At 43.6% G+C, this 21,630-nt stretch overlaps 2 protein-coding genes across 3 annotated transcripts in view; both read right to left on the reverse strand.

Moving 5' to 3' along the window:
• Window positions 1–3,252, reverse strand: part of GRAMD1A (GRAM domain containing 1A) — a 49,633-nt gene extending 46,381 nt beyond the window's left edge. Inside the window, exon 1 of the mRNA XM_083369468.1 lies at window positions 3,052–3,252. Coding sequence (XP_083225594.1) covers window positions 3,052–3,059 — 8 coding nt within the window. The 5' untranslated portion in view covers window positions 3,060–3,252. The remainder of the gene's footprint in view (window positions 1–3,051) is intronic.
• Window positions 3,253–8,757: 5,505 nt separating this feature from the next.
• On the reverse strand, window positions 8,758–21,540 carry PSMC4 (proteasome 26S subunit, ATPase 4). Of its 2 annotated transcripts, none has more exons than XM_083369535.1 (11): window positions 21,485–21,540; window positions 19,071–19,169; window positions 17,899–18,085; window positions 17,447–17,593; window positions 16,890–16,999; window positions 16,011–16,104; window positions 15,355–15,522; window positions 13,337–13,413; window positions 12,439–12,607; window positions 10,547–10,602; window positions 8,758–9,603 (listed from the first exon to the last, which is right to left on the reverse strand). In XM_083369535.1, exons 1-11 carry the CDS (start codon window positions 21,518–21,520, stop codon window positions 9,490–9,492), a joined length of 1,257 nt encoding a protein of 418 aa, XP_083225661.1. In that variant the 5' UTR covers window positions 21,521–21,540; the 3' UTR covers window positions 8,758–9,489. The 2 variants fall into 2 exon arrangements, with proteins under 2 accessions (XP_083225661.1, XP_083225660.1); XM_083369534.1 differs by lacking the exon at window positions 21,485–21,540 and adding an exon at window positions 21,304–21,477.
• Between the last annotated feature and the right edge of the window lie 90 nt (window positions 21,541–21,630).

Raw genomic sequence — 21,630 nt, forward strand, 5'->3', positions numbered from 1 at the left:
AGCTAAATGAAAGGTTATAAGTCAACGGCCACCTGTATCCCAAACACACACATCAATTTCCAGTTGCATCACTCAGGCAAAATTCATTCTTCTTCATGTTATGGAAGCCACTTTAGGGCTTTCAACTTGGAACTCAGGAGTGAGCATCCCTACACAATCTTACTTTAAGTTTTAGTAAATCTGATTTGCCCCATGCACTGACGATGATGTAAAAGGATTGTTTCCAAGTTCCCAAGCTTGGATCTACTGGGTGTTTAAGCCTATAAATAGCCCTTTAAAGTCCCAAAATTACCCACAATGCAATTGAAGGTGATCATCATTTTCAGTAATATGGGAAAGGAACCACAGTGGATGAATTTCATTTCTTTGGGAGCAGAAAATAGTGTCCCACAAAGATGCACTACCAATAATCTCTTCCTTTTATGACACTTCTGATGAGTTTGCACCTGGATTTCAATGACCTCGTTTTCTCTTGAGGACTGAATGATATGAACTGATCTATACCTAGATTAATTGAAGAGAAACTTGCCATAGGGCCAAACATACAATGAATAGCTATGTATTCACACAGTATGCATCACCCTAGTTGTTAATAAATCCTTTTGGGGAATTTCAGAATACAGTGATCTGTCCATTAAGGAGTAGGCAATCTTGGCTCTTTTATGACTGGTGGACTTCAACTCCCAGAATTCCTGAGCCAGCCATGCTGAGGGGAAAGGGAGAGGTTTCCAAGCTGAGCCATGCTGGCTCAGGAATTCTGGGAGTTGAAGTCCACGAGTCATGAGGGGGCCATAGTTCCGCCATGCTGGCTCAGGAATTCTGGGAGTTGAAGTCCATGAGTCATAAAAGAGCCAAGGTTGCCTACCCCTGGCCTAGGCCTATGCCGCTTTATGACTCGTGGACTTCAACTCCCAGAATTCCTGAGCCAGCCATGCTGAGGGGAAAGGGAGTGGTTTCCAAGCTGAGCCATGCTGGCTCAGGAATTCTGGGAGTTGAAGTCCACGAGTCATAAAAGAGCTAAGGTTGCCTACCCCTGCGCCCTAGGCTTACACAACATGCCAAACTACAAAATAATTCAGCAAGAGCAAAAGAAAAAGAAAAAAAAGAAACCTAGCATTTTTATATGTACTGTACGCAGCTACAGCTACTAAGTTTGTAACCGACATCCTTAAATGGCTGTGCAAATCTAACTAGTGATTTTCTGGCATCCTATGACCCTATGACCTTTATACATTCAAAATCACGTGACTGGCCTGCAGAGTTTTGAATAAGGATCTCAGAGCTTTTAGAACAGTCCACACTGTTTTTTAAAAAATGAAGATATTTGTGACATCTTAAAGATCCCTCAAATTACATCACATTTTTTGTTTATGGACTACCCTCCCATACAGCTTTTTTAGGATTATGGAACTCATCTTCCTCTCCCACATATATAATGGAAGGGCATTAGAAGCTTGGGAAAGTAAACCCAGATGTTTCTGGAAAGTCTCTTTACTGTGCAATTTTATACTCCCCTTCTTCAGTTGTAAAAATACGTTTCAAGGTTCCCACAAATTGATTGCTTTGTCAAAGATGCTAAGGAAGCTTCTCCAGAGTAGAAAAAAGGATCTCAGGAGTCCAGATTCAAGAGTAGCCCAATTTCAGCACAAGGAAAAAAAACCCCACATACATCTGCTCAAAAGCACATGGTATGTCTGTTTGTTCATACATTAGTTGACGCAGAAGTCAACAAAGCTAATCCAAGAGACTGGCTGGCATTCTTCCTGTTGCAACCTCTATCTATGTGGGGGCTGGGGATGATGAGTGAGCCACAGGGAACATCAGCAGCCTGTGCAATATTGGGACAGAAAAAAACACCAGTTCAAAAGCTGGGGGTGTGTGGAAAGAGAGAGAGAGAGAGAGAGAGAGAGAGAGAGAGAGAGAGAGAGAGAGAGAGAGAGAGAGAGAGAGAGAGAGAGAGAGAGAGAGAGAGAGAGAATGGAAAGCTACATTTACCCAATGCACCCTACTTTCACAAAATATACCTAACTATAAACTAATCAAACAGCCTGCCCCCCCCACACACACACAAAAAGCCAGCCATTCTGGCGCTGTCCAGACATTGAGATCCATCTGGTTGATCCTGCAGGCTGGAGAAGATGGGCAGCGCGGGCCCGCGAACATCACGACAGGAAAAGGGCTGTCCACGGAGGGGGGGGGGTTGTTTCTTCGGCCGCGCGCACGCGCCCGCCAACCCACGCAGGAGCGGAGCCCTGCGGGCACCCGCGCAACAAAGGCGCTGCTACCCAACCCAGAGGGCGACCGGCAGCGAATGGCCGATGCCCCAGCGGCTCGATTGAAACCCCGTGTGGGGAGGCAGGGGGGGAAGAGGAGGAGGAGGAGGAGGAGGAAAGAGGGGCAGGGCCAGCCAGATCTGAACCCTTCTTGCAAGGGAAAAGCGTGCAAATTTTACACTCGGGCGCGCGCGCACACACGCGCACACACGCAGACTGGCCCTCGCCAGGGCTTTCCGGGAATTAGAGAGATTTTTTTTGGGGGGGGGGAGGGCAGAAAGCGGTGTGTGCGTGTGTGTGTGTGTGCGTGTGCATGTTTTCCACCTCGCGGCATCTTCCTGATTGCCCTCCGCCAGCCAGAGCCGGCTCTCCCTCCGCCCGCCGCAGTTCGCAAGGATGCCACGCACTCCCTTCCACCAGCCCCCGCTCCCTCCTTCCCTCTCTCCCTCTCCCTCTCTCTCTCTCTCTCTCTCTCGCGCGGCAGCTCCTTTGTCCCTCCATCCCTTCCTCCCTCCATCTGCCAGCTGACAAGTGACCCAGCCCTCCCGCGCAGCCTAAAGCCGGCGATCGCCGAGGAGCCAGCGGGCCGTCCCGATGCCCTCTTTCCCTCCGGATCTCACCCCTCGCCCTCTGCCAGCTGCCCCAGCCGCAGCAGAGACCCCTTGCCCCGCGGACGGACCGCCGCCTCCGCCTCTCTGCCCGGCCAGCCGGCCGCAGCCACCCGCCACCCGCTCCCTCCGCCAGCCCGGCATCCCCCTCCCCGCAGCGCGCTCCTTACTCGAACATAGCCCGGCGCGGCAAGTGCGGGGCGGGGGGCGGGCGGACGCCCCCTTCCCCCGCCCGGCCGGGATGGAGAGGCGAGCGAGGCTCCCGGCCGGCGACCCCGCTGTGCCGCGCGGAGGAAGAGGCAGGACCTTCTCTCTCTCTCTCTCGTCCGCCCGCCCTCCACGGCGGCCGCCCCCTTTGGCCGCACGCAGCCCCGCCGCGGCTCCCCTGCCGCCGCCGCCGCGCGGCCGCGAAGCCGAGCGAAAGGGCGGGGCCGGAGCAGACGGAAGGCAGCGTGGCCGGGCGGGCGGAGCCTCGAGCCTGGCTCCGCGGGTGCGTGGAAACCTTTCGCTCTCGTGCAAAGGAAAACACGAGTGGGGGGGGATACCCAGGAAAGGCAGGCCTGGCTGGTTGCCATGGCCAGATTCTCGTGCAAAGAGGAGAAAAACAGAAGTGGCGGGGGGGATACCCAGGAAAGGCAAGCCTGGCTGGTTGCCATGGCCAGATTCTCGTGCAAAGAGGAGAAAAACAGAAGTGGCGTGGGGATACCCAGGAAAGGCAAGCCTGGCTGGTTGCCATGGCCAGATTCTCGTGCAAAGAGGAGAAAAACACGAGTGGGTGGGATACCCAGGAAAGGCAGGCCTGGCTGGTTGCCATGGCCAGATTCTCATGCAAAGGAGAGAAAAACACGAGTGGGGGGGGATACCCATGAAAGGCAGGCCTGGCTGGTTGCCATGCCCAGGTTTGGCTTCGCCCGCTTCTTTTTTGGAGGAGCCGAAACTCAGGCTATTCCTGGGTTAAACAGGCACCAGGTTAAGGGCTGCGGTGTAGTCCTCAAGCCGCCCGGGGCTCAGGCGGGTTGTCCTTGGTGAATGAGAAGGACGCCTGGTGGAGAACCACCTGTCTGGGCACGTACCCCGCTCAGCACAATGTGCCTCTCCCGGTTTCTTACACCCACCCCTGGGCGCACGTGTGGAGTTAAAAAGAATTGGGAGGAGGCACTTCCAATGTGCGCCCCAACATTTGGAGGGAGCGGCTGTTGTCCAAGCAGCGGGAGCAGCGCTTTTTTGTGGGGAGGGGGGGCTCAGTGAAATCCAGAGTTGGGGAAGAGACAGATCATCTGTTTGTGGGTGGCTTGGAAGTGCATATACAGTACATCGGGCCTGGATTCCGGACTTTTGTGTATGTTTCAACTTGGTGAGCCATGCATCAAATCTGACTTATTCACCCTGTGAATTTCAGTGGCTTGGTTCTAAGTGGTATCCCTGGATCCAACTCACTGCTGCATCTTGGAAAAATAAAGTTTTGCCTAGGCTCACCAACAGGCTTTATTGGTGGCTAACTGTCCCTTTTCAAAAGCAAAATCTGCTCTGGATGGGACACTCCCATTTCCAAAAAAAGATAACCGAAATTCCACCTGACAAGGAGGGCCCACTATTGCCGAAGATGGTGAAACTAATTAGTTTCTAACACCTTGTGCTGTGGCTGTCAATATATTGACTGTGTTTACTCAACAATAAATCAGAAAATTCAGTGATACTTACTTTAGGTCAGCATTCATCAACTTTGGCAAGTTTAAGATGTATGGACCTCAATTCCTAGAGACTGGTAAGATACTGAAGTGGCTCCATTGCTATTTATACTTACTATTCTCTTAAGCCTTGTGCTTTGTAAAGCTTTTCATAACATTTATATTTGTTTTTAGTCTTGTCTTGTTGCATGTCACTCAGAGGCCCTTTTGTGAGATGGGCAGTCATATACATTTGACAAAAAATACTGTAATGAATCATATTTTTTTCATTTACTTCATTTTAATTTCTCTCATCCTCCATTGTCTTTCTCCTAAATTAGAGACAGCAATCTGACATTTTATTCTTTGTAAAATCTACAGGTAGTCCTCGACTTATAACCATTTGTTTAGCGACCACTTGAATTTACAATGGCACAGACTTACAACTGCCACAGCATCTCCATGGTCATATGGTCAAAATTTGGACACTGGAATCTAGCTGATGTTTACAATGGTTGAAGCATCCTGCAGTCACAATTGCCATATGCAACCTTCCTTATGAGATTCCAACAGAGTCAATGGGGGAAGCTAGATCCACTTAACAACTGTGGCAAAAAAATTGTAAAATTGAACACAACTCATTTAATGATGGCTTCGCTTAGTGGCAGAAGTTCTAGTCCTGACTGCAGTCATAAATCAAGAACAGCCTACCTGTTCACCAATTCCAAGCACTTTATAAATAAATATATATAAGGATAATTTTAGGCATTTGGTCAGCTGTTCTGCATAAAACTTTTGAATCTTCTCTTTTTCTGTCTATAGAAATTAAAATGAAACTGTTGCCTCTGCACTTTATATTTCCTTAAAATATTGCTCTTTGTGACTGCTGGTGTTCACATCTTATTTGGAATGGCATTTGATTATATGTCGTTTAGTCAATGTTGACTCTTAGCAACCACATGGATATCCTCTGTGACAATCTTGATTTAGGACAATTCAGAGCTGCTTTCCTGAATTCGGAAGGATGGGAAGATTTTCAATGTTCCCTGCCAGATTTCAGAAGAAAATTCAATGAGGAAACCAGAAGGAACTTGGAAATTGCTCCCGCTGCTTTTTTTGCCCACCCACAGTCATTCTGTTTCTGTTTAAATAAGAAACATCACTGAAATGAAGACCCAGAGTGGCATGGGCTGTCTAGGGGTTAAACAGATTATCAAAGTAGCTCATTTTAGAGATCTGGTACAGCAAATAGAGCCATTAAAAACAACAACAGCCAAATGAATAGAGCTTAAGCAAGCACTAAATTGCCCAAAACGGAACAGCACTTTTATTATGGTCAATGACCAGTCCATCAAAGTTAAACAAACAAAAGTTTTCCTGATTCAATGAGTTATATGAAATCAGCCCTTAAAAGCATGTTACCCCAATTTCAAAAAGGGAACCAATCATCTTGGAAAAGATCACATTCTAGAGTTTTAAGTCGCCAATTCAGAATCAGAAATGCAAAATTAACGCATTTGAAGTATCGGCAGAAATCCAGCTTGGAAGATTGCCAATCCTATTATTCTTGAACTAAGGGATGTGCTGCATAGGGTCACTGAACTGACAAAAGCTGACTATCGCGATCTGCAAAGGATAGGACCGGATTTCCATCCTTTTGGGGTGGGAAACGATTTTTAGTAAGAGGTTACCAAAATCAGCAATTTTCCATCTGAGTGTAAGAAAAATAATTCTGAGGTATAAATAGATTCCTCCATCCAGGCAAATGTAGCTTGTAAAAAACCTGGATATGAATCTTGATAGGATTATTTTGTGGAATCGAATGAAGACATTGTTTTGTGTCTGACAGGTTCGTCTGTTTTTAAAGAGTTAATGCAAGCCGTTACAAACAGGTGTTCTTAAATACTGTTCCTCCTGAAATGCCCCAATACAAATGTGATTTTAGTATTTGTATTTGATAACAATTTAGCAAAACGTTCTGATTTTACAAATTGGATGGAATAGAGATTTTCCTCTTGAAATTCCCCAATACAAATGTGATTTTAGTATTTGTATTTGATAACAATTTAGCAAAACGTTCTGATTTTACAAATTGGATGGAATAGAGATTTTCCTCTTGAATTTCCCCAATACAAATGCAATTTTATTATTTGTATTTGATAACATTTTAGCAAAACGTTCTGATTTTACAAATTGGATGGAATAGAGATTTTCCTCTTGAATTTCCCCAATACAAATGCAATTTTAGTATTTGTATTTGATAACAATTTAGCAAAATGTTCTGATTTTACAAATTGGATGGAATAGAGATTTTAAAAAATGAGAAAGCAAAGTTGACAATTTCATCTATCCTTAGTTGAAGACAGCAGACTTAAGACATCCTAATCTGCTTTCAGAGAAAAGCACTTGTCCCAATTAATACTCCACCCAGAAAGTATCCTTTCTCCAATATCTTTAATTACTGTTCAATTTCATAATCATTAACTGTCACGTGAAAGCTTTGCTCTGGCAGCTGGGTATCATGGTTAATTGTATTATTGGAGATGTTCCATTATTTTTCGGTGCAGATTTTTTTTAAAAAAAAAAAAACATGGAACCTGCCATGTATACAAAAAGGATGGGTAGGAAATAAAATGAGGACTTTTATCTTTAAATTTGTCTTTTTAAAAAATAAAGCAAGTGAGATCTGTTGATGGGGAGGGGGAGTAAGGGAGAAGGATAACCAACTCCCAGCTTTAAATGAAACAATTATTTCATGCAAACTAAAGCTACTGAGGTTAACGTTCTGATTCTCATGTCTCCCAAAATTGTCTTAACGGCAGATGTCTGTTGCAAAGCTACTAGGCCAACTGACAGCCGTAACAGGCAAGAGAACTCCCAGTTAAAACAAAGAAACTACTTTTGACCTAGTGACACTTCCTGCCCACATAATTTTCAACTAGTCAAATCATTCAAACTTTGAGGGGGAAGGTGGTGGAGGGAAAGACTTGAACCAGTAAAGTTCTGCTTCCGTTTGGCTTGGCACATGCTTTTTCCTGGCCTGAGAATGTGAAGCAGGAGTCTTTTGTTTGCTTTGCAAGACAATAAACTGAAAGCAAACAAGGGTCGAGATTTATCTGACAGTCATACTGTATAGCCATGTCAGTCTGGCATTCTTCTAGCCCAGGGGTAGGCAACCTCGGCTCTTTTATGACTCATGGACTTCAACTCCCAGAATTCCTGAGTCAGCTATGTTGACTCAGGAATTCTGGGAGTTGAAGTCCATGAGTCATAAAAGAGCCGAGGTTGCCTACCCCTGTTCTAGCCAGAGCCAACACATGGTGTATGACTAAGCCAGTTGCTAAAGGAGAAGTGCTTGTTTCTTTTACCCTCCTTCTGCTACTTTTATTATTAAAACTGCACACTTTGTTGCTATTTTTGTGTCAAACGAAAGAAAATTTATAGGCACCTGCATCACTTCCTCTATAAGGCAAAATAGCAAAAAGAATTTTTTTAAAAATACGCACACAAAGACAGGGTCATGTATATCAATAAGACAGTTTAAATCCCAATTTGCTGACTACACCACAATGGGATAGACTTGCAAAGCATGTTAAATCCAAAGCAAACAACCCACATTAATTTAGCCTGTAGTATGAACAAACTCATTCTCTTGGCATGATGTGGTGTGTGAACCAACCAGATTAAAATGCGATCAGTTTCAAGCACAGCATAGTTTGGGAATACAACAGCTTGTGCTTACTATGTTTCATACACAGCTTTTGTGCAAGATGATCCCTTGGAAATATGAGGATATAGGATAAGTCTATTGCTTCTAATACAGTCTCTCATTGCTTTCAATATTTAAAATACATGTTCTTTAATGAGTTAGATATTGTTGCAAAGAATGTGAACAATTCTGGTACAGCCATTCTCAAGATGTAGAAGGAATGGCATAATCTGGGGGCAGAGTCAAAAGAGGAATCAGCCTAGAATCTCTACATCGCCTTAAACAAACTAAGTCCAACTCCTCCCCTTGAATTCTGTTAACCCTTATCTAGCACCAAAACAATGCTAACCGTTAGCTGAGTAAATTCCTGGCATGAGCATTAGAATGGCATCATATGTGGTCCTGGTCCTTTGCGCCTGACACAAAATCCCTCATCATCCAAAGATTAGCTTTCCAAGAAACCTGGTTCTTCCACAGCGGCACCAACAGTTGCAAAAAGGTATCACAAAAATCTTTTATTTTTCTGGACCGTAAGAATAAACTTCATTTACTGTATTTGCTAACAAGTCATCAATGCTTTGACAATCAGGATCATACAACATATTACTAATTCATAATGTGGCTTGGTGGGGATTCATGGGTCTAAATTGAGATTTCTTCAAATCATGTTTAATAAAACCTAGCTTAGTGTAATGTGGAACCCAACTTATAAAAACTGTGAAAACTTCAGATGGGCATTACACAATGCTAGAAAAAAAGGTTTGACTGATTTTGATCTAATATTTAACATGTGAACCAAGCATGCAATATGAACCCACGCACTCTACAGGCCAACTATTGCTTTCAATTATCAACCGCAAGCTCCAACCATGTGACAAAATTTCAAATATGATGGAACTGTGGTGTAACAATAGCTGACAGGTCTATTCCCACCCATACTCCCTTCTCTCAAGGGAGCAAATGTTAATCCAATTCAAACCTTACTCCTTATCGGGCCTGAGAATAAAATCAATATAGGCAGATCAAGAACATATGGGAATGGAGATGAGATAAAAGACAAACTCATCTCCAATTTCCACCGATGAAGGGAACAGTGGCATTTCTGGATAGCTTTAAAAAAAAACCTCACAGGATAAATGTTGCCTACCAGAAACACATAAAAAACACAGCCTTTCCTTCCAACCCAAGGACTGAGACGACCAAACCAAGCTTTGGTCCTGCTGTTCCTATCTTTATTTGTAGAACTCGTGTTCCTGTTCATCTTTTTTGATGACTGTTTTGTAGGCTTTTTCAAAGTCCTTGGCGAGGACAATGTAACGGTTCTCTCGTACTGCCAGCATCCCAGCCTAAAAGGAAGAACGAGAAGATAATGAGGCTGGGAAGAAGGGAACATGTTTCAAACATCAACAATGAAGAAAAGGGAGTGCTCACAACAGAAGAAGAGAGGTGGAAAGACACCATGTAGCAATGCTCAAAGGCATGTTCTCATTCTGATTTATAATTCGCACCACCTGGGCAAGAGGTTCTGGGAACTGCAGCCCAATGTATTGCCCAAGAAAGCAGTAACCTCCCTTCAACAGATGCCAACACACTGCTGAGTATGTTAAACTTTTGATTCCTGCATTGAAAACCAAAGTATGATTGCAGCCCCCAGCCCACTAAAGCCACTGCAAATGTAAACACATACAGATATATATAAATCCATTGGGATAGTTATTCAGAGGATCCCTACTTTAATTGCCAGTTCCCAGCTGGTTAGATACACAAAATAATATGGCTGTTGGCTGAATCTCCATCAGCAATCTTTCTATTCACTCCCACATATAATGCTTTGTTTCGCCTTCTCTTTTATCCCACCTAAGTGGAAATACCACGTGTGTGTGTGTGTGTGTGTGTGTGTGTGTGTGTGAAATGTCTGCTAAAATCCACCACCAGAAGAATAAAACCCAATAAGATGGATAAGGTATCAGATGTAACGCTGGCAGAGATCCTTAGTCCTCCTACAGTTTGCTATTGAGGCAAGATCCAAACTCGTGACTCCCAGCTCATAGCTTAAGTTCCTGGCTACCAACCTACACATATTCTCTCACAGAAGTTGACCCAGGAGGAACGTGATTCACAGGCTAACATTTCATGCCTATTTTTTTCCCCCTCCTCTGAAGATTTCTCTCATTTCCCTAATTGTTAGGATTGCTAGACCAGAATAAAGAGGAAGCAGTTTGTTAAGCGGGACTGAAAACTGACGGCCATCTGTTCCTTTGGAGCACCTAACAGGAGGAGCATACTAACCTCCTGGCAAATGGAGTTGATGTCAGCTCCCGAGATCTTATCGGGCCGTGCCACATCTAGAAGGAGTAAAGGAAAAAATAAAGAGAAAAGGCCCAACCTGACCCACCCCACCATTTTTAGCTAGCTGATTTCTCCAATCATGCGTGGTTTTCTCTTCCAAGTGGTCGCTTTTCCATTTGACCCAGTGAACTGTTACAGGGAAACCAACAGATGGGAGCCAATTATTGAAATAAAGTTAAGTAATCGCTTCATTGGAAAGGGTACAGATTCTCCCGGTCAAGCTTCACAAGGATCGGAGTCTCCTTCCCCTCTGAAAGAATTAGTTCCTGGTGGTCCAGATGGAATTGGGAAGAACCCAGCAATAACACAAAATGGAACTGGTTGGATATCCCATTTCATAAGAAAGAGCACTGCCAGATTAGGCAAGAACACAAGGAAGTGTCCAATCCACCTGCTTTATTTTCAAGGCTAAACAGAAAACAGCTCTAACCAGTCAGGAGCAACTATTACAGCATGAATTCTTCCTCCCACAGTCGCTGCCTCTAATTTGTTCCTGGAAGAGGGATCTGCTGGACAAGAAGCAGCTCTTGCAACACAGCCACTGGTGACGTGAGCGGGAAGAAGGGCCCCAGGACAGCAGCTGAAATTTATGCGTCTTAAGCAGCGATTGAAGTCGTTGGGAGTTTTTCTTTACCAAATGTTTATCCTGCCTTTTATTCAGAAGCTCAAGGTACTGCACACAGCAATGCTCCCCTTATTCTTCTCCCAATAACCACCTGGGGAGATACATTGGGCTATGAATGAATGAATGAATGAATGAATGAATGAATGAATGAATGAATGACTGGCCCAAGTTACACTGCACATTTCTATGGTTAAGGGTAGACTAGAATTTGGGTCTCTTTTTCTCCAACACCTTAACCATCATTCCACTGGATTAGGGAGACTCAGGTGCAAGTCCCTGCTTGAACCTATAGGTCGTTGGGTGACTCTGAGTCTGATACCCGCTCTCAGCAAAGCCTTCTTCATAGGGTTGTTCTTGTAAAGGAAAAACTAGCGAGAGGTGTCTATGTAGTGAGAGCCTTGGTGGAGCAGTGGGCTAATGCTTCCTTAAGTAACACCAGCTGCCTGCAATTAGTGCAGGTTCGAGTCCCACCAGGCTCAAGGTTGACTCAGCCTTCCATCCTTCCGAGGTAGGTAAAATGAGGAGCCAGATTGTTGGGGGCAATTAAGCTGACTTTGTAATAATGCCGCTTGGTGTGTGTGTGTGAAAGCCCTAATAAGCAGGCATATACATAGAATGAAGACTACTGCTAAGCTTGTAAGCCGCCCTGAGTCTTCGGAGAAGGGCGGGATATAAATGGAATTAAAATAAAATAAAATAAAAATAAATGTACACAACCTTGAATTAACAGAGAAAAGGGAGAATACAATGAAATCATGCAAAACACAATTGTGAGATGCTGGAACTTAAAACACTTTGCTCCAATAAGATGCGTTAGACACAAAACCCTTTCTCTCCCCCAACCTGCCGCCTGAAATGGAAGCTATAATCTATCCTGGCATAGGGGGAGTCCTGAACAACTTTATGTAATTTATTTACAACAATATTGGGTTGGAAAGAATTTTTTTTTTTTTAAAAAAAAAAACCATATCCCAAGCTTCCTGTTTCTATAGATCAGGGGGCTCTAAATTTGGCAACTTTAAGACTAGTAGACTTCAACTCCCAGAATTCCCCAGCCAGAGGTGAGGAATTCTGGAAGTTGAAGTCCATAAATCTAAAAGTTGCCAAGTTTGGAGACCCCTGCTATAGATGAATGTAGCTATGTGCTTCCAATAAGGACACCAAAAAAAAAGGTCATTTCTTTTCATCAAGTTGTTGTCAAGGATACAATCTTCCAGATCCACCTCCTCAGACAGATTCATCTTGCTGGTGATGGTAGAGAAGATTAACCGTTTTTGGCGTCTATCTGGCAGAGGAAACTCGATTTTACGATCTAGACGGCCCGGTCGGAGCAAAGCAGGATCAAGGGTGTCTGCTCGGTTTGTAGCCATTATCACCTGTGGTCAAAAGAACAAGCGAAGAAACAACCACATCAATCCTGAATTTTAAAATGCCAACTCAGCCCAAAGCTATATACGTGGCTTGTATACTCTTAAACACAGCTGACTAAGAGAAATAGTGAACTGAATTTTAATAAGTAAAAGGAGAAAATCTTTCCCCAGTCTGGAATTTTCCTCACTTTAGCAACTGCAAAAAGCTTGCGGTTGTTATGGTTGGTTCCCTAACTGACAAGGATTCAGAAAACCATTAACTGCCTTGTAAGCTTCTCGCCTCCTTGTTCACTCATAGGAACACTATTAGAAGGGGGGGGGGGAAATCCATCCACATTGATTCAAAATGGGAAATAGTTCCGTTACTGGAATTCTTGTAATCCCAGCCCAGACTTCCAAAATGAACCCATGCTTGAAAAAAAATTACTTTTAGGTACTTGCCAAAAAACCTGACATAATGGGCAAAGAAGCTGCATAACTTTTTTTTTTTTTGACATGGCAAGTGCCTCAGCAGATTATCAGCTATTGTGAAACCGTGGGCTAAACTTTTTAGTAATTGCAATATGTTAATTTTTGGTATTTTGCTGTGAACTGGGAAGAGTTTTTCTCCTTTCCCCTTTCGAACACATGCACACTCGTATTAAGCGCTGTATTTGTGTAGTTCAAAATGTAGGAAAGTGCAAGCAGATCACCGCCTCCCTAGATCACTCAAGCCATTTTTAAGCCCCAACACACCTTGACGTTAACATTCTGGTCAAAGCCATCCATCTGATTGAGGAGCTCCAAGAGAATCCGTTGAACTTCCCTGTCCGCTGCGGAGAGACCGACAAAACTATCAGAGGACAGCCGGGTAAGAGAAGCAGTCCACGCTTTCCTACATCTTCCACGTCTGACACGTTCATTCCACAGCTTGTGCTCCCTCTGGGAAGCAACTCAAGATCAAAGAACTCTCATTTTTATTGACGCTCCCAAGTTTCAACTTATTATACATATTGACAAAATACTGAACAGGAACCAGAAATCTTGTGAAACTTTCCAAAATAGATACATGAAGTAACACGTTTTGCAATCTATCCTCTTAGGGTTTTCCCCAATTTAGATATTTATTAATGTTGAAATTCTTCTCTTCCAAATGAATTCCACAGAATGGTAGAATTTGATTAATGAGTTTACTATTTCCTACAATTAAGAGCTACCAGGACTTCTAATCTCCCCTTTCTTAAATTCCTCACTTGTTATCCTATACCAGGCATGTCGTCGTGCGACGTATCGGGACTTTTTCCCCATTGCTGGCAATGGGGTGGGAGCAGTTTTGGCACGACTCATCCTGCCTGCAGGCCGGCAGTTTGACAGGTCTGTCCTATACCTTCCCAAACCAAATTAAAATCTCACATCATGGAGCAAATCTGCACCAAGGTAGTAAAGAGGGCTTAATTTACCAAATGTTGAGAAATGAGGGCATCTGTAACAAGTCCAGGCCTAATCCTGGGAAAACAGCCATTCTTGCTGTGGTGATTAGAAGCTACAGTTCACAAACACAGAAACATAAACCCACCTACAGAGAGATTCTCCTCTGGCTTTCACAGGCCAACCCAACACAGAAGATACTGTGGTCAACAGATAAAGAATTTTGCAAGCCCAGAGTTCCATCACACTGTGACAAGGCAAGGAAAGAGCAATGCCCACATATTAGGTAACCAGGACCGTGTGATTCTCAGCAGCCAAGAAGCGGCCAGGTACTAGAGATTTATACCGCTAAAGAAATAATGTCAAACCTATTTAGTCCCTAATGCGAATCAGGAAGAGAGGGAAAAGATTGCTGCACACTGAAGTGCTCAGCATAAATAAGGAGGAAAGGAACTAGAGCTTATTTAGATTTTGTTACCAAATAACTCAGTTTCAGGATTCAGAACACGCCGAATCATCATCATCAAAAAGCTAGGTTTTTTACACCAACCCCCCCCCGCCCCAAAATAAAAGCAAATAATGTTAACCATGAATATGATGGCTGATCAAACTCAGCCAGTTATACAAATTCAGCCATGCAATCTTTCATTAACGTGATGAAGTATATTGTGTAAACACAGCAATGTTTTGCCTTCTTTTATTTTGGCTTAGCTTCAGTATTGCTTGTTAAGATAAAAGCCTTTGCAGAGAGGGTTACATAATATTGATAGATCAAACAACCACAAGTTCTAGTTAATGACAGCAGCAGCACAATTCGGCTGCTGAATCAGTGAGGATACTAAGTAGATTTTTTAGATTTTTAGATTTTATTAGATTTATATACCGCCCTTTCCCGAAGGACACAGGGCGGTTTACAGGGCATTTTAAAATCAGATCAATATAAAATACAAAGTTAAAAGAGAATTAAAAGATTAAATTATCCCTGAAAATAAAACCCTAGTTAAAATTCTCAGCCTGGGTCAGAGAGCTCAAAGAGCCAAGTCTTCAGGTCCCGGCGGAATGAACGTAGGTCAGGGGCAGTCCTGAGCTCCACGGGCAGCTGGTTCCAGAGGGTAGGCGCACCCACAGAAAAGGCCCTCTCCCTGGGTGTTATCTGCCGGCAATTTCAGGGCACACTATTTCCGCCTCTCCAGAACCCACCCACATGGACATCTCTGTAACTGCCTGAAAATATCCAGGCAACATGGCCAAGTGGACATCCCCATTTTTCAAACATCCTCCACAGCTTCCACCCAAATAATCAGAGCTACACTCCAAAGTTCAGCGGTTTCTGCTTGCCAACTCACCTCCAGTTTGGGCATCAAAGCGTTTGGTGGCAATGGCATCAATTTCATCGATGAAGATGATGGCCGGGGCATTCTCTTTGGCCAGTCGGAAAACATCCCGGACCATGCGTGGCCCTTCACCCAAGTACTTCTGGACGAATTCAGACCCCACCACCCGAATGAAAGCAGCTGGGCAGAAAAACATCGCGAGAGCACCCTGGTTTGTTATCACAGCAGGAGGAATTATGCATATGATTGTGCAGGAGCCTGTGTTTATTTATGAATCAATATACATTTAAGGTCAAGCTTGTGGGTGGTTTCCAGAGTAACCAAATGTTAACTTCCATCAGTTGATCTGTGTGCTATTACAGAGAAGACTAAAAAGGCTCAGAGAAAGAAGGCCTATCCTTCTTTACATAGAGGAAGGTGATAATACACATTCTAGGACACCTCCAACTCCTACGTCCAGTTGCACCTGTTGGTTAGCAACTATTTTCCCATCCATGTTGCCTTCTTAAAAGTACACTTAGACCTTGCCCATTTTCAGCTTCAGGCACTAACAAGTATCAAAAAGGTTGGCAATAAGCCACCAAAATAGCCCAGATCAAAGGGAAAAACACCTAACAAGGGAGGAATTTATACGTGACACATGGTAATATAACCAAAACCATACCTACCTGTGGTGTGATGGGCCACAGCTTTGGCCAGCATAGTCTTTCCACAGCCAGGGGGACCATACATCAATACACCCCGAGGAGGATCTATTCCAATCTATAAAAGAGTCACACAAGGAAGCAACAAGCAATGAAATAATTAATTTGTGAGGCCATCATGTTTTACTTTTTCCCAGATTTAATAAAGATGCCCTCAGTCTCGAATGGCTGAAGTATGGACATCGATACTTTGATATTATATAGCTCCCTTCATCAATGCTAAGATTAAACCTCTGAATCCAGTCAATTATTAATCTTAGTGCACTGTTTTGCCTGGCAACAAATATCCCAAACTACAATGGTAGTTATACATTAAGCGAACCGTAACGTAGCATTACATGCCTAGCATGTTTAAGCTTTGTTTTCATTGTTGGTACATCCAGTGAGCTGTCTAGTTTTACTGCCTCTAGCTTTAAATAATTACTGTATTTCTATCTTATTAAACCATTAATGCAATGGCTAGGTACCCACACTGCGCAAAACCAAGAGAGCTTCACAGCCTAGGACAATGGGCAAAACCTAGCCACTAGTAACTACTATATCATGAAGACTGCATGCTTCTTTTGACATATATTTCTTCCTATCACATAACTGCTAATACCTCAGCTTAAGAAGCACTTGACACTTGAAAATGTTATGTTCTAAGAGACAGATAATGTGTGAAATATGCTTGTCAGTCTCTTCATAACCTGAGCAAACTAGGTTAGAAGTCATTATGCTTGAGCTGAGTGGGAGGAGAGCAAATGCCTTATATGAGTTTTGAAAAACAAAAATGTGGTATAACAAAAGGACTATTTGTATCGACTTCTGTTTGCAGACTTTCAGCCCTGAAATTTAGAATACCTGTTTATAAAGTTCAAAGTGAGTGAGGGGCAGCTCCACAGCCTCTCGGACCTCCTGCTTCTGAATATCCATCCCACCAATGTCAGCATACATCACGTCTGGTTTCTGGTCTATTTGGAACAAATAGACACTGATAAGCTGTCAACCCAATAACTACCCGTCTTTGCAAGCAACCCGATTCCATGTTTTCATTTGCTCTCAATTCAAGAAATGACACACAGCTAGTCCTCGACTCACAACCGGCAACTCAGTGACCTTTCAAAGTTACAGCAGACCTCACCGGGGATACTTATGACCCAATTCCAAAGTTCCAATAGCCGCCTCCCCCAAGGTCATGTGACCGCACATTGTGTGCTCAGCAACTTCACGATGACCCGATGCAGCAAAGAGTTTATTAGCATATTCAGTTCTCATATTTATCTGGAATTTTTGCACATGAAATGACATTCTGGCAAACACACACACACATACATACATACAGACAGACACACACACACACTCCAGGCAGGCAGAGAGCAGAGTTTGCATCTGGTTAAGAAAGATAAGATGCACGTCACCTGAAGTTAGCATCATAATACTGCTATCAGCCTCAGGAGGCAACACATCCACCAAGGCATTACTGTGTTTGTGTAGGGCCACAGAAGCATTGGGCTTCAGCAGTTCACGGTCAATGGTGCTCAAGATTCGGACGTAGTAGTTGGAGCCTGCATTGGAGATATTCACAAGGTTAGACTGGGTCCTACTTCTACTTCCAAGTAATGGGGAGGGTGGAAGATCACTTAGTTAGGCCTATCACCTAACTTCTCTATGAGACGGAGGAACCATCAAGCCTAACTGTAACTTCACTTTCTTAAGATGCTTTGAGGCATTTGGGGGGTAATTGACAGAAAACAAAAATGTCCTGAGAGCTGCCAGGGAGATAATTCAAAAAAAGATAAATGTCTGCTGTAAAGTTTCTTCCCTCAACCTTCCATAAATCAAGAGCCAGCAAAAAGGATAGGTACTCTACCTGTGGTAGAACCAACGATGGCTGTGTTCTGATCCACTGCCTCCAGGAACTGGCCAATGACCAGTGGGATGCTCTGGATACGTTTCACCTCCTCCTGAGCATGCAGAAATTCCTTCTTAAGATTTTTCTGCTCATCCTTGATGTATTCTTCCTGGACCTCCAGGAATTCCAGCTCCTGCTGGAGTTTCTACAAAAAGACCCAAAAAAAAAGTGTGGCTTTTGTTGCACCTGAAAAATTCCCGTTTATAAAATGAAGCAAGGATTAGAGATAACCAACCACATAAATGGATTCCTTCTGAATATGCATAGTGAATCAAGTAGTATACTCCCACTACTGAGTAGTATGGGAATCCTGAGTACCAGAAATGCATGGGGAAATGTATGTTTTGAAATAACTTGACTGTATTATTTTTTGAAAGAGTGATAATATTTCTTTTTTAAAATTCAGGGCAATTCACAATGAAGAGGGGAGCTTTATGTTTGCAATCTAAAAAACCAGTACACGAGACAAAATAAAAAAAGTTGGTAAGAGAGAGCAGGAAAAACAAATAAAAGTACTAGTTAATATGTAGTTTCTGGCAGTACGCTTTTACTGGGGGGTGGACGAGAGGGGGAAAAGGAAACTGCATTTATTTCTTGCCATAATGCTTTTCTCGGCAGGGAAAGAGAACTCAGTAGTCCATTGTTCCAGAAAGCTAATAGCAACAGGTAGAGCCACTGGTACAAAAGCTATCAGACATGAAGAAGGAACTGATATGAAACACTTGAATAAAATTCTACAGAGATCTATTCTTTTATATATTTATGACATCCAGTTTGGTACACCTTATCAACTGTACTATAGTAGAAATCAGGAGGCTGCAAGTTCTAATCCTTATGCATGCAAGTCAGTTGGGTGACTTTGGCCTATTCATTTTATCTCAGTCCAACTCGCTTTATTGGGATGCTGTTATGGGGAAAAAGCATGATGTATATTGCCTTGAGTTGTACAAAATAAATGCAGGATATAAAGTTAATAATTTACTTTCTTCCAACACCTTCGGTTCTATTTTTCCAATGCCTTTTGAACATAGACGCAGCTGTAGGCTGACAAATACAAAATACAATTTAGAAACAATAATGTTCCCCAGCATTGCTAAAAAATAGTAGTATGTGACTGAACATCAGCTCACTTTGTATCGGCTATAGAGATCCTCAACATCCTCAGTTTCAGGAACTAGGAAGGAGAGGCCAGTCTGAGGTCTGGAAATAGAGAGAGCAGGAAGCTCATCCTAGAAATTAAAACACAGGGCACAGATTAGATATAAATAATTTGGATATAGAATATCCCCATTTTCATACAGTATGAATGATAAAGACCTGGATTTGCACGATACTGAGGCCAAAAAATCCTGAAAAAAGAAACCAAAATAGAAGCAAAAAACAAGTTTAACATACGCAACTGAATCCTTATCTGACTTATTGATGTGTGTTGTGTTCACCTAAACAGAATGTGCAGTTCATTTAAATTCTTTAAGGCTGGTAAGGTTAACACATCAGAATCAATATGTAGCACATGGTTTACTAAGCATGTGCAACTTTTTATTTAAGATAGGGATAACTGAAAGAGAAATATTAAAGGTTCAACCATCTGTTTTGAGCCACAGTTTTAACATACAATGTCAGTATCTATTAAACACAGGGAGTTGTGGCTTGGCTACTTATCAGTTTTGAGGAAAAAAATAACAGTTGTTGCAAAAAAAAAAAGCAAAAATTTCTAATATTCACAAGATTGAAGTTGGTTACATGCCCATTCTTTTGTACGAAATTTTGAAGTAAGGCTTAATTAGTAAAACGAATATAGGCCTAAGGCAGTGGTGGTGAACCTCTGGCACGCGTGCCAGAGGCGGCACTCAGAGCCTTCTCTGTGGGCACATGCGCCGTTGCCCCAGACCCAACTCCCCCCCACAGCTTTGTTCTCACCAGCAGCCCCCCTGGAGGAGTCACCCCCAAGCACGGCCCACACGAAGCAGCACAGCCAAGGACATGGCAGTTGGGCAGTGGGGACAAGACTCCACCCTCATGACCTGTCACGCGCAGTTGATGCTGCGGGGCGCAGGCGGAGACCGTGGCTGCCATGACACTGCTGGGCCGCCTGAACAATCTGCAGCAGTCCATGGAGTGGGGGGTGGGGTGGAGCGGACAGGGAGGGGAGCGGAGCTGGGGTGGCACTGTGTCTCTAAAAGGGTCACCATCACTGGCCTAAGGCTTATATAGTTTATAGCTAATCTAAGGAGAAAAATAAAGGATGCCATGTATTTCTATAAAGCATGCCCTGTATATAAACAAATAAAGCATGCCACGTATAAAGCATGCCACATATTTCTAACATATAATCAGCTTATCAGTTACTGCTTATCTTGAAGGACACATGCCATGTTAGAAATACATGCCATGCTTTATTTTTCTCCTTACATTATTTTATTTATTTATTTTAATTCCATTTATATCCCGCCCTTCTCCAAAGACTCAGGGCGGCTTACAAGCTTAGCAGTAGCCTTCATTCTATGTATATGCCTGCTTATTAGGGCTTTCACACACACCCCAAGCGGCATTATTACAAAGTCAGCTTAATTGCCCCCAACAATCTGGGTCCTCATTAGCCACAAACTCCAAAGCCTCGGGCTTATATTCGTTTTACTGATTAAGCCTTACTTCAAAATTTCGCACAAATGAATAGACATGTAACCAACTTCAACCTTTTGTCAAACACGCCAGAGGAATTGAATGGGACACTGGCAACATTAACAAGCTAGATGTACTCAAAGTGACATCCTTGGAGTGCTTTTAAACCCTGAAGCCTAATTGGACAAAAGCTCCAACAGATAAAGTATTTAGCATTTTTATTAAGTTTGCTCTTATTCCTACCTGTGATACAACCCTTATCGCCTAACAGATGGCTTTCTGAAGTCTCAATCTGAGATTGGCATAAGCTTCAGTGAAAAGGAGAATAGCGTCCCAGAAGATGGTGAAAAATGAGATAAGATAGTTTGGAAAAGAGTACACAGTACATTCTAATCCTCCCTTAGGCACAAAACCTGGCTGTGGGGGATTTGGTCCAGTCCCTCTCTCTCACTAAAGCCCAATTCACAGTCTGGTTGTGGAGAAGGCAGGAATATTAGGTCTCTTCGTTGTCTTGAGTCATATACAAAAAAAGGGTGATTTTGATGATGGCATAGTAACAACATCTATATTTATATGAGCGCCCATCAAGGCGTACAAAAGAGAGTTGCTGTATACAACCCAAATACGAATTAAGTCTAATCGGCTCGCAGTTCCATAATTGGAAACACGCCTCGCACGGGCCTAGGAGGAGGGAACCTGTTGGCCAACGCGGCCTGCTCTCACACCCATTCCCAGGCCTACCAACAAGCGGTGACTCGGCATCTCCCCCTCCGTCCTTCGCGCTCCCAGTGCCCCGCCGCCTCCTCCTTCCCAAGCCTCAGGAGCGGGAGGAAGAGGCCGGACCACCGGCCAGGCCGCCGCTCTCCCCGCGACTTAGCAGCTGCTTCTCCTCTCCCTGCAGCTCGCTCTCCCTTCCCCGTACCTGTGTTTTCTCCACCAAGATACCGATCTCCTCCATTTTGAATCCGCTCGACCGGAAACCAGCCTGGGTTACGCCGCTTCCGGCCAGGCTCAGCCGGCCGGGACAGAGAGGCTCACGGGAGTGGTAGTCCTTTGCTTGGCCTACGT

The sequence above is a fragment of the Vipera ursinii genome (genome assembly GCF_947247035.1).
Source record: "Vipera ursinii genome assembly, chromosome: 9".
Lineage (NCBI taxonomy): Eukaryota > Metazoa > Chordata > Lepidosauria > Squamata > Viperidae > Vipera > Vipera ursinii.